General features: G+C 42.4%; 1 protein-coding gene and 1 pseudogene across 1 annotated transcript in view; one reads left to right on the forward strand and one right to left on the reverse strand.

The window, feature by feature from the left end:
• Positions 1 to 12,990, reverse strand: part of GPC4 (glypican 4) — a 130,018-nt gene that overhangs the window by 19,103 nt on the left and 97,925 nt on the right. Inside the window, exon 3 of the mRNA XM_003796957.3 lies at positions 8,898 to 9,289. Coding sequence (XP_003797005.1) covers positions 8,898 to 9,289 — 392 coding nt within the window. The remainder of the gene's footprint in view (positions 1 to 8,897; positions 9,290 to 12,990) is intronic.
• Positions 9,871 to 10,179, forward strand: LOC100947688 (annotated as a pseudogene).

Raw genomic sequence — 12,990 nt, forward strand, 5'->3', positions numbered from 1 at the left:
AGGAGAATTGCTTGAGCCCAGGAGTTGGAGGTTGCTGTGAGCTATGATGCCACAGCACTCTACCCAGGGTGACAGCTTGAGGCTCTGTCTCAATTAAAAAAAAAAGAATATTATAGATTGAATAAATGTGTATTCTTTGCTTAAAAGCTTTGTGGATTTTCATTTTTAAATGTTTATAACTTGCTCAGTGGTTAGCACACCAGCCCCGCACAATAGGGGCGGCAAGTTTAAGCCTCGCCTCAGCTTGATAAATAAACAAACAAAAACCATCTATATGTTTATGGTGACTTTGGGAAATGTCAAAATAACTTGCTTAGTATTCTTGTAGGTGTCGCTGTATTATGAATAGACAGAAATCAACAGGGAGCAATGGAAACTGTTTTCAAGGCAGGACAGTCATTTAGACATTGCAATGGTGAGGTACTGGTTTCAAATTCTAGCCCCTATAGTTTGGGGTAGGGTGCAGACATAGATCCATTCTGTCAGTGTTAATTGAAACCATGAAAATGCAACTCTGTTTGGCATAGGAGCTATTAATTTTCATGGTGCATGTAACCACTTGTGCATTTCTGAAAGACCACAACAGACATCATCCTTCCAGGCAAAACAGCTGCTATAAGCAGGTAAATAAGAAATGTATCATGAACCATGACAAGTAGAGATGGCATAAGTAATACAAAGATGTGTAGCACAGGCAATTCTTGAACCATCTGTTACTCATTAAGGGGGCTTTTGTGAAGTCTGAATTGTGAAGCTCAATGGAGTGAGCTGAAATCACTGTATGTATGGTCCCAGAAAAACTGAACGCAAGGCAAGTATATACATCAACTAAGAAGTGCCTTTCTCTTGAAGCAAGTTAAGCTTTCTGGTGCTAATGGCCTTTCAAAAGCTTAGAGCAGTAATTTTCAAACTGCGTGCCTAAAAAGATTTTAAAGATAATTAATTAGATTATTTTTAAGAAGAAGTTCCAAGCACAGTAAGTATATTCTTTTCTTTTTTTTGGAGACAGAGTCTCACTTGGTCACCTTCAGTAGATAGAGTACACTGGTGTCACAGCTCACAACAATCTTAAACTCTTGGGCTCAAGTGATATTCTTGCTTCAGCCTTTCAGGTGGCTAGAATTATAGGAGTCTGCCACAATGCCCAGCTATTTTTAGAGGCAGGGTCTCACTCTTGGCTCAGGCTGGTCTCAAACTCCTGAGAGCAAGAAATCCAATCACCTCAGCCTCCCAGGGCAGGGTCTCACTCTTGGCTCAGGCTGGTCTCAAACTCCTGAGAGCAAGAAATCCAATCGCCTCAGCCTCCCAGGGCAGGGTCTCACTCTTGGCTCAGGCTGGTCTCAAACTCCTGAGAGCAAGAAATCCAATCGCCTCAGCCTCCCAGAGTGGTAGGATTATATGTGCCAGCCACCATGCCCAGCCTTTACATAATTTAAGTGTTTAAGTGTGCTACAGAAGTGTAACTATAGGTTTAAGTGTGCTGTGAGATAGAAAAGGTTGAAAAACACTGGCTTAGGCTCGGTGCCTGTGGCTCAAGCACTGTAGGTGCCAGCCACATACACCTGAGCTGGCAGATTCAAATCCAGCCTGGGCCTGCCAAACAACAATGACAACCACAACCAAAAAATAGCTAGGCATTGTGGCAGGTGCCTGTAGTACCAGCTACTTGGGAGGCTTAGGCAAGACAATCACTTAAGCCCAAGAGTTTAAGGTTGCTGTGAGCTGTGACACCACAGCACTACCCAGGGGGACAGCTTGAGACTCTGTCTCAAAAAAAAAAATGGCTCAGAACCTGTGGCTCAAGCGGCTAAGGTGCCAGCCACATACACCTGAGCTGGCGGGTTCAAATCCAGCCTGGGCCCGCCAAACAACAATTATGGCTGCAACCAGAAATAGCTAGGTGTTGGCTCGGCGCCTATAGCTCAACCAGCTAAGGGGCCAGCCACGTACACCTAAGGTGGTGGGTTCGAATCCCCAGCCCGGACCCGCCAAACAACAATGACGGCTGCAACCAAAAAATAGCCGGGCGTTGTGGCGGGTGCCTGTGGTCCCAGCTACTTGGGAGGCGGAGGCAGGAGACTCGCTTGAGCCCAGGAGTTGGAGGTTGCTGTGAGCTATGATGCCACAGCACTCTACCCAGGGCAACAGCTTGAGACTCTGTCTCAAAAAAAAAAAAAAAAGAAATAGCTAGGTGTTGTGGTGGGTGCCTGCAGTCCCAATTACTTGGGAGGTGGAGGCAGGAGAATTGCTTGAGCCCAGGAGTTGGAGGTTGCTGTGAGCTGTGATGCCACAGCACTCTACCTAGGGCAACAGCTTGAGACTCTGTCTCAAAAAAAAAGAAAAATGTTCAATTTGAAATGCCTCTTTTTTTTTTTTTTTGAGACAGAGTTTTACTTTGTCACCTCAGAAGAATGCCATGGCGTCATAGCGCACAGCAACCTCCAACCCTTGGGCTCAAGCGATTCTCTTGCCTCAGCCTTTGAAGTAGGTGATACTGTAGGCACCTGCCACAATGCCTGGCTATTTTTTAGAGATGGGGGTCTTGCTCTTGCTCAGGCTGGTCTTGAACCTGTGAGCTCAGGTAACCTACCCGCCCCAGCCTCCTGGTGTGCTAGGATTATAGGCGTGAGCCACCGCACCCAGTTTGAAATGTTTTTAATAGCCAGATCATTTTCTGTCTTTCCTATACCGTTATGTCTAAATATTTTTAACTGGTAGTCATTCTCCAAAAATCAACATAATAAATATTTTATCAAATATGCAATACAGAAACATTCCATAGATAATAGATTTTTACATAATTCGTGTTTAGGCATCTTTAGAAACTGATTTGATGCCAATGTATCATATTATTATGTAATTTAGATAACATAACTTAGTTAAAAGGTTTGATTTTAAATCAGTCTTTAAATCAGTAGTGAAACAAAACCATGATTTTAAATGTTTCCACTTATAAACCCAATACTTAAAGTCTCCATAAAACTTTATTTTCATATTCTGGGATGCCGAGGTGGGTGGTTCACTTGAGCTCACAAGTTCAAGATCAGCCTGAGCAAGAGTGAGGCCCCATCTCTAAAAAAATAGCCGGGTGTTATGGTGGTCACCTGTAGTCCCAGCTACTCAGGAGGCTGAGGCAAGAGGATCTCTTGAGCCCAAGAAGTTGAGGTTGCTGTGAGCTGTGACACCGTGGTACTCTACTGGGGGCAAGAAATGAGACTATCTCAAAAAAAAAAAAACCCAACCAAACTTTATTTCAAGTAAACAACTGGTAAGGAATGTTTACTCTATGTATATTAAGCCATATAGCTTGTATTGATTATATTCCCATAAAAGTATGCAAATACCTCTTGGGCAGACATGAGAATATGATGAATATACAAGGTCTGACAATTAAGTTCTCAAACTTGCCACCATGCCCTCACAGTGGCAGCACTGTCCAAACAACTCGGTAAGGTTTTATAACCTCAGTATATTAGTGTCTCCCAGTTGTATTTGTATTGCTGTGCAGTGGTGTCTTGCTGAGTAGTGTTCATTATTGTTGTTACATGTTTTTGTGTGTCATCATAAGAACCTTAGAGCTTGAATTACAGCAATTTTTTGTTAAACCTGGCAAGAGTAGAAGTGAAATCTGGGACATGTTAGTCTAAGTCTTTAGGGATAATGCCCTAGAGAAAATGGCAGTGTACAAATGGATTAAATGTTTTTCTGAAGAGAGAGGAATCATTGCTGATGAAGAGAGGTCAGGGTAGCCAGTAACAAACATTGCAAAAACTCACTGAATTGTGTATTAAAATCATCAGCTGACTGTGAGAAGTGTAGCAGACCAAGTAAACACTAATAGATAAAACAGGAGAAAGTCAGACTGTCTCAAAAAAACCATCCAAGACTTTAAAGTTCTATTTAGAAAGTAAGTTTCTCAAAGAACTTAACAATACTAAGGTAGACAGGAAATTTCTTTCTTGCATTTTTTTTTCTTGAGACAGAGTCTCATTTTGACACCCTGGGTAGAGTGCTGTGGCATCACAGCTCACAGCTACCTCAAACTCCTGCACTCAAGTGATCCTCTTGTCTCAGCCTCCCAAGTAGCTGGGACTATAGGCACCTGCCACAATGCCTGGCTATTTTTCAAGAGGGGGGTTCTTGATCTTGCTCAGGCTGGTCTTGAACCTGTGAGCTCAGGAAATCCACCCACCTTGGCCTCCAAGAGTGTTAGGATTACAGGAGTGAGTCATCACACCCAGCCTCACTTTCTTGCTTTAAAAAAAAAATTTATACCAGGGCAGCACCTGTGGCTCAAAGGAGTAGGGCACCAGCCCCATATGTCAGAGGTGGTGGGTTCAAATCCAGCACCGGCCAAAAACTGCAAAAAAAAATATATATATATATACCAGTTCAGCGCCTGTAGCTCAAAGGGCTAAGGTGCAAGCCACATACACCAGAACCGGAGGGTTCAAATCCAGCCTGGGCCTGCCAGATAACAATGACAACTACAACCAAAAAAATAGCCAGGTGTTTTGGCGGGTGCCTCTGGTCTTAGCTACTGGGGAGGCTGAGGCAAGAGAATCGCTTAAAGCCCAGGAGTTGGAGGTTACTGTGAGCTGTGACACCACGGCACTCTACCCAGGGTAATAGCTTGAGGCTCTGTCTCAAAAGAAAAAAAAAATTATACCAAAAGAAATATGAGGCTCAGCACCTGTAGTTCAGCAGTTAGGGTGCCAGCCACATACACCAGGGCTGGCAGGTTTGAACCCAGCCAGGGCCTGCCAAACAACAATGGCATCTACAACAAAAAATAGCTGGGCCTCATGGCGGGTGCCTATAGTCCCAGCTATTTGGGAGGCTGAGGCAAGAGAATTGCTTGAGCCCAAGAGTTTGAGGTTGCTGTGAGCTGTGATGCCAAAGCACTCTACCTAGGGTAACACAGAGAAAGAAAGAAAAGAAAGAAAGAAAGAAAAGAAAGGAAAGAAAGAAAAAAAAGAAAGAAAGATGAGAAAGTGACACAAGGAAGATTATGTGACTCAATATGAAATAATGACAACCACTTCCTGACTATTTCACATTGGGCCACATGCTCTTCAATGCATAAGTGAGGGTGTCTGAATATTAAACATCAAATTCAAGTTTATTGATTTCCCACAATTCATTCTGAGAATACAACACACAGGAAAGCCACAACTTCTTAATTCTCCCTATCCTGGGAGGTGTGATGATGAGACTTTTCTAGTCCTTGATCTTTTAACCTACAGTTTTCCCCCCAAAATAAGACACTGTCTTGTATTTATTTTTTCTCTAGAAGACACACTAGGGCTTATTTTCAGGGCATGTCTTATTTTTTTTTTTTGAGCCACAGCCTCAAGCTGTCCCCCTGGGTAGAGTGCCATGGCATCACAGCTCACAGCAACCTCCAACTCCTGGGCTCAAGCAAGTCTCCTGACTCAGCCTCCCAAGTTGCTGGGACCACAGGTGCCCGCCACAATGCCTGGCTTTTTTTTTTGGTTGCAGCCATCATTGTTGTTTGGCGGGCCTGGGCTGGATTCGAACCTGCCACCTTAGGTGTACATGGCTGGCGCCTTAGCCACTTGAGCCACAGGTGATGAACCCTTATTTTTATTAAGTATAACGAAACAATCTAAATTTATTCAAACATAGTTAAATCATCTTCTTCTGGAACCCGACAGGGGGGAGCTGACCTTGTTGTTGGGGCTGGCACTAGTGATGTGTGAACTCCTTTCCCTTAGCCATTCACTCGTGCGCAATAGGATGCCTGCAACCTCGGTTACCACACGTGCACCTGCACAAGTGCAAATGGCTCAGAGAAAGAAACTGTGGCAGATAAAAGGTATTCCTTACTGCTCCGCCCAGAAATGCAGGGCGTGGCCATGCAGATATGCAACATAGCCACGCACATCACTAGGTCTTATTACCGGGGTAGGGCTTATAGTTAACAAATGCATAAAAATCCTGCTAGGGCTTATTTTGCGGGCAGGTCTTATTTTCAGGGGAACACGGTACAATGACCTGCCTCAAAGCCTTTTTCTTGTTTTGGCCACCTCCCTTCCCCTAAGTTGGTGGATTCTAGCATCTCAGTTCTCTGAAGTAGCTCCAATCTTGAGAAGTAAGGCTAACACCTAGACAGGTTTGTGTCAGCTGCCTGATCCTTCTACAAAAATTAACAGTGTACCTCAAAGGAAAGGGGGAGGATTTATAGAAGGAAAGCTGTTTTCCAACACTGGCAAAGGGCCCCTAATTCTTTGCCTTTCTCTTGGGCAAGAGCATACCGTACAAGCATAGGTATACATACACATTGAAACCGCACAGCGGTGCCTTTCTGCCTTTTCAGCTGAGGATGAACCCTAGCAATTATTGAAGAAGGACAAATGTGTTATGGACCTGCAATGTAAATAACTTTCGAACTGGATTAACTATGTACTATTTTAAGGACTCTGACATAAATATCTCCAAGACCAATAATGGTTACTGGGGTTGGCAAAATTTCAGGCATCAGATTTTTCCTTTGATGATAAATAATCATCTTCTCATTTACCCTCACATACCCCAATGAGTATTTGTAATTTATAATGAAAATATCAGGAGAAGAAGTAGATAAAAACATACTAGAAAGAATCGTTTCCTGCCAGATTATGGCCTGGATAGAGAGAGAACATTATAATCATGAATGCAACAATCAACTAAACCCTTATTACCAAATCCTAGTATGAAAAATCCTGTGAGTACCTATTTTTCATAACACACTATTCTTTCAAATCTTTATCTTTACTCTGATGAATCAGTTCCCTCCCTAACTAGCATAACTGTGTACCTTGGTCATCCCAGGGCAGTCAGAGTTGCTTATTAATAATGAGTGATACTTCTTGTCTGTGTATAATTATTAATCAAAATATCCTGGTGTAGATAATAAGTATCCTTGTTTGGACAGTAAATTATTTGGTCACCCTAACTGTAAATGAACTCTCTGATAGGCAATCAGGTGGCTATTTGGGTGCTGACAGTGCTATCCAATTGTTATGCTGACCATTCCCAATCCTCAAGACAACTGAGCAGCCTGAGCAGAAGCTGCTGTCATGCATTCAGGCATTTTAGCAATGGCCTACAATTTGGCTTTTCCTTTGAGGGCCTAAAGGTAGCAGCACTAAGATCAGTCTTTCAAAGACAACTTTGCCTAAGTATCTTATTCCTTCCCTGGTGTCGAGTCATGGAAGGGTAGAAGTGAAAGAGCCTTCAAGAAGTTCTCAAATTTCATTTAGGGGAGGGGAGTGGGTATTGAAGGAACATTAGGGCCTTCATCCCCCCCACCCCAAAATCTTGTTCAAAACCCTACTGCATAAAACCTGGAGGCAAAGGCACAAATGCACAGTTGTACCCACTAGAAGGCTTCCTTCTCCCTTGTACCATCTTTTTTTTTTTTTTTTGAGACAGAGTCTCAAGCTGTCCCCTGGGTAGAGTGCCATGGCATCACAGCTCACAGCAACCTCCAACTCCTGGGCTCAAGCGAGTCTCCTGCCTCAGCCTCCCAAGTAGCTGGGACCACAGGCGCCCGCCACAATGCCCAGCTATTTTTTGGTTGCAGCCATCATTGTTGTTTGGCAGGTCTGGCCTGGATTCGAACCTGCCACCTTAGGTGTATGTGGCTAGCGCCTTAGCCACTTGAGCCACAGGCGCCGAGCCCCTTTTTTTTTTTTAAAAAAAAAAAACTTGGTTAACATTTTGCTTTCTTTTCTTTTTTTTTTAAATTTCTTATAGCATAACTGTGTACATTAATGTAATCATGGGGTAGTGTGCTGTTTTCATATACATTTTGAAATACTCTCATCAAACTGGTTAACACAACCCTCATGTCATTTTCTTAGTTATTGAGTTAAAACGTTCATACTCTGCTTTTAGAAAGATTCACTTGTACCCTTGTAAGATAAACCATATAGGTGATCCCACCAATCTCCCTCCCTCCCCCATCCAACTTCCCACCTCCCTCTCCCACCCCTTTCCATATTCTAAGGCTATAATTAGGTTATGAAACTCCTATAAAAGCTATGAATTAGTTTCAAAGTAGGGCTGTGTACATTGGATACTTTTTCTTCCATTCTTGAGATACTTTGCTAAGAAGAACATTTTCCAATTCCATCCATATAAACATGAAGGAGGTAAAGTCTCCATCTTTCTTTAGGGCTCCCTTGCACCATCTTAAGGAGCCCCTGAAGTAACCCCTAAGCTGGCTCCAAGGAACACAGTCTGAGAAATACCGTCAAGTCCAATTCACTTAATTTACAAATGAGGAAAGTCAGGAGCATTTCATCAGCTTCTGGTTATATATTACAATTTCTTTTTCTGTACTGGTAATCCTCTAAACAAAGTCGTAAGTCAAAAGCAATGTGGTCCACATTAATTGTCATACAAAGCCCTGTCTTCTAAACAGCTCCGCGCATACCTTATAGTAAGGAAACATATGTTCATGGGGATTAAATGCTTTTCTAGTTAGTAGGCTCAAACTTAGTCACTCAAGACAACCCAATGAGGAGCCTGTGTGTGTATATTTCTTTCTAGAATGAGAACTAAAAAGAGTATGGTGGAATCAAACCCACTTTTAAAATTAAATGACAGAATGAACACACGTCCGACTTCTAAGAATAGCTACCAAAAAATAGTACAAAAAGGAATAATGATATACGAGGATCTTCGTCACAGTATCGTATAGTAACTCTATACTGTACACGTATAAGGACAAAGGTTGGGAGAGGAGAAGAGGCAAGAGAGAAAGAAAAGGGAAGCCTTATGGAGCCAGTGGAATTCTGGTGATTCGTTTTCCCACCATTCCCAAGCTGCCTTTTAAAATGAAACAGAACAAAAGCAAAACAAAAGCCCAGAATACAAACGATGCTTACCACGGAGACTTTGCTCACTACATCTCTTGCAACCGCTAAGCCTTGAGCAAAAGTGCGCGCTGCTACAAACGCGCGAGTAACCTGCAGCTTCAATTTCCGAGGGACGTCCCCAAAGGGCTTCAGCTGCTCAGTGTACTTGCTCACGCATTCCAGGTAGTCATCTGTGAAGTGGTACTGGGAGTTCACCAGGCGGAACATCCGCTCCAGAAGGCGAGCCCAGAAGTCATTTAGCATTTCCTCCAGGTTCACGTTTCCCACCACGTAGTACTGTTTCAGCTCCACGAAGAGATCTTTAAATAGCTCGGAATTTTGCATGTACAAATGGCCGTAGGTCTTCACAAACATGTCATTCAGGGATTTCTCTGCATTTTCAAGTAGTTCTTTGAAGAACTCTAAAATTGAAACAAAGCGAAGAGAAAAAAGAAAAATGAAAGAAATGGCTTTTAGTAATAAAGTTCTGTTGCGGGGGGGGGGCCTGAAAACTAAAGAAAATGGCAACTAAATTGGGAAACGTGCCTGTATGGAGGATGAATTTCTTTGCGGGAATTTGGCATCTCAGACTATTTGTCAATGAAAGGAAACCTATGTCACAAAGTCACTCTTATAGGTATCTAAGTCTAAGAAAGGGGAAAAATGAAAATTTTAAACCTACAACTTCTCAGGAATCAGTGTAGCACACACACAGATTCTCTCTCTTTCTCTCTCTCATTAGGTGAATAAAGTACTATACAAGAATGGTCATGTGACATCTAAAACATGAGGTTTCTTAGAACCTTCTACCAGAAAGAAATCTAAGTCAAAGTTAATCAAGCTCCTGAATTGTAACCTAAGACCAACCCAAGTATTTTCAAAAGTTGCCATTTACTTACACACGACTTTTCTTCTTTTCTCCTTTTTACTCATCTACATGATACCTGCCTAGGAAACGACTGAGGTCAAGAAACACAATACAAAAAGGCGCAGGGTTTGAAACATGGCGGACGACATGCACCAGCAACAGACTACCAACACTGTAGAGGAGCCTCTGGATCTTACCAGGCTCAGCCTGGATGAGTGAATTTATGTGAAAGTGACAAATGACCGAGAGCTTCGGGGCAGATTACGTGCTTATGATCAACATTTAAATATGATATTGGGAGATGTGGAAGAAACTGTGACTACTACAGAAATTGATGAAGAAACATATGAAGAGATATATAAATCAACAAAATGGGATATTCCGATGCTTTTTGTCCAAGGAGATGGCATCGTCCTGGTTGCCCCTCGATTGAGAGTTGGCTGATACAAAGAATTTATCATCAAGGAGACTTTGTCTAGTTGCTGCTTTAGATGTACAAGACATTCAAAAGAGAAACCTGTGTACATTTCTGTATCAACAAATGACCAAGGATCTTCCACTCCTGAAATGAGTTAATTTATATAACTCACAACTCCTTAAGCTAAATGTCATTGTTATTTTTCTCCAACATTTCCAATAAATGTGATCACCAAGGTCAGAACTTTTTTCAAAGGAAAAAAAAAAAAAAGAAACACAATAAAACACTCCTAGAAACAAGCATCTTTAGTTTTCTGAAAATGAGTTCCTGGGTGTTCCCTGTGACATTAACGCAAATGGAAGGCATACACATTGACCCTGGGTTCCTAATGGATTCACACAGTAACATCCTAAGACTCATTTCAGTGTCCTTTCTCTGTGTGTGTGTGTAAGAGAGAGAGAGAGACAGAGGATGCATAATGGATTCAACGATAAATGCCATTAATGTGGCATTTTTGTAAGACGACATGGAAAATAACTGAAATATACAAATAAGAATACCTTGTTACTTCAGATTTATTTACATTTTGGCCACCACATAGCCACAGGCTAAGTGTTATAGATTTTAATCTCTTAAGTACAAATGACAAATTGGTTTTCTCCTGAAGCTTTTCTCAGGAACTTCAATGAAAAGAGGAGCTAACAGTGTATCTGCAACATTCATCATTCTTAAGAATCTCCTGGCTTGGCGTCTGTAGCTCAAGCGGCTAAGGCGCCAGCCACATACACCTGACCTGGCAGGTTCGAATCCGGCCCAGGCCCACCAAATAATAATTGTAGCTGCGACCAAAAAAAATAGCTGGGCATTATGGTGGGTGCCTGTAGTCCCAGCTACTTGGGTGGTGGGGGCAGGAGACTCGCTTGAGCCCAGGAGTTGGAGGTTACTGTGAGCTGTGATGCCACAGCACTCTACCCAGGGGGGACAGCTTGAGGCTCTGTCTCAAAAAAAAAAAAAAAAAAAAAAAGAACAAGAAGAAGAATCTTCTGCCTACTATAATAATAAACACTTCAGGATATCAAGTTTATGAGCAGGATAAATTTAACAAATGCCAAAGCAAAATATAAAGACCACATCAAATAAGAAACTGCCTCTAAGTAAGTATGGAGGAGAAAAGAAAATGTGAGTCCAGTTTCAAAGCCAGAACATTGGAGAGCTTATCAAAATGCAAAAATGCTACAAAACCATTCTCTGCTCACACTGGATGGGCAAATCAGAGGCTGAGAACTCATTCCAAATAGTTTTTCAAAACCTAGGCTCAGTAAACTGAAGCCTTCTGGAGGGATGGAGGTGTGTGGATTTCCTTATATGGTCAGTTTCTGTACCCATGCCTCTGAGCCCCGACTCATCACTATGTGGTCCCTTGAGGCTTAGGGCTAAAATCCAGTTGTTCTAGGTTCCAGTTTTTCCAAACATTGTGTTTTTTTCTTTTCTTCTTCTCATTTCATCTGGGTTTCTTTTTCCTTGCCTTTTATTTACTGAGCTTTCTTCAGAGAAAGAAAGGAAAATCCACTCCCTCTGCAGAGTAAAGAAGCAGAGACATCATCTCATCCCCACTACACATTGATGGCCTGGCACTGTGACAAAGTTCTCTCCCTGAAAGTGAGAGGGTAAAAAGGCTACAAAGGGCTAGGGCAGTGATTTTCAACCGATGTGCCATAAAAATCGTTAAAGATCATAATTATTATCAAAAGAAGTTCAAAGCACAGTATATTCTTTTTTTACTTTTTTTTTTGGATCTACATAATTTAAGTGTGCTACAGAAGTTTAACCTATAAGTTCAAGTGTGCCGAGAGATAAAAAAAGTTGAAAAACACTGAGCTAAGGGAACCATAAGAGAAGCACTCAAAGCAGCTACCTGGGAAGGCCTTTCATTCTCCCCCAAACCCCTGTGTGGTTTCCAAGTGCAGGGCCTGGGACCAGCATGCACCAGTATCACATGACTACTTGTTAGACATGCAAATTCTCAGTCCCATCCCAGACTTACTGAATCAAAATCCCTGAGGGTGGGCCCAGCCATTTGTGATTCTACTGTACCCTAGAGTTTGGCCACAACTGTTCTAGCTGTTGAAACTTCTCCCATTTCACCTGTCACTAGCAATCACCAACAGCTCAGGGACTGTGAAGCAGTCCAGGTAAGCATTAATGTTTCAATTAGGGAGCGTCTTGCAAATGAATTGCATTTTGAAAAAATCTGCTGCATTCCTAGGAGCGATTTTTTTTTTATTATGTCTTGGGGGACAAACTTTCTTGTGTGGCACCCTCTCAACTAAATGTTAATGTAGATAATTAAGTGCAGGCAGCACTCTTCTGGAATTCAAAGTTGAAAAGGGACTTTAAACATCAATATCATGCTTGAGTCACCAGCACCCTTGCTAAGTTGTACTTGTGGTTTGGAGGCCTAAAAAAGAAGGCATACATGGGTTGTGGTATTACATGGACAATGTGTTGCACACGTAGCCATCACATACTGAAAAATAAGCCTGGTCATCACGAGAACAACATGGAAAGCCTTGCGTCACTCCACTGCTGTTAATATTTCATAACCTAATGGCTCGGCGCCTGTAGCACAGTGGTTATGGTGCCAGCCACATACCCCAAGGGTGGAGGATTTGAACCCAGCCCAGGCCAGCTAACAACGATGCCCACTGCAACAAAAGGTGGCGTGCAGCTAAGGCAGTGTTGTGGCGGGCACCTGTAGTCCCAGCTACTTGGGAGGCTGAGGCAAGAGAATTGCTTGAGCCCAAGAGTTTGAGGCTGCTGTGAGGTGTGACGCTATA

Source organism: Otolemur garnettii, unplaced genomic scaffold (assembly GCF_000181295.1).
Source record: "Otolemur garnettii isolate 467f Iridium unplaced genomic scaffold, OtoGar3 scaffold00109, whole genome shotgun sequence".
Taxonomy (NCBI): Eukaryota; Metazoa; Chordata; class Mammalia; order Primates; family Galagidae; genus Otolemur; species Otolemur garnettii.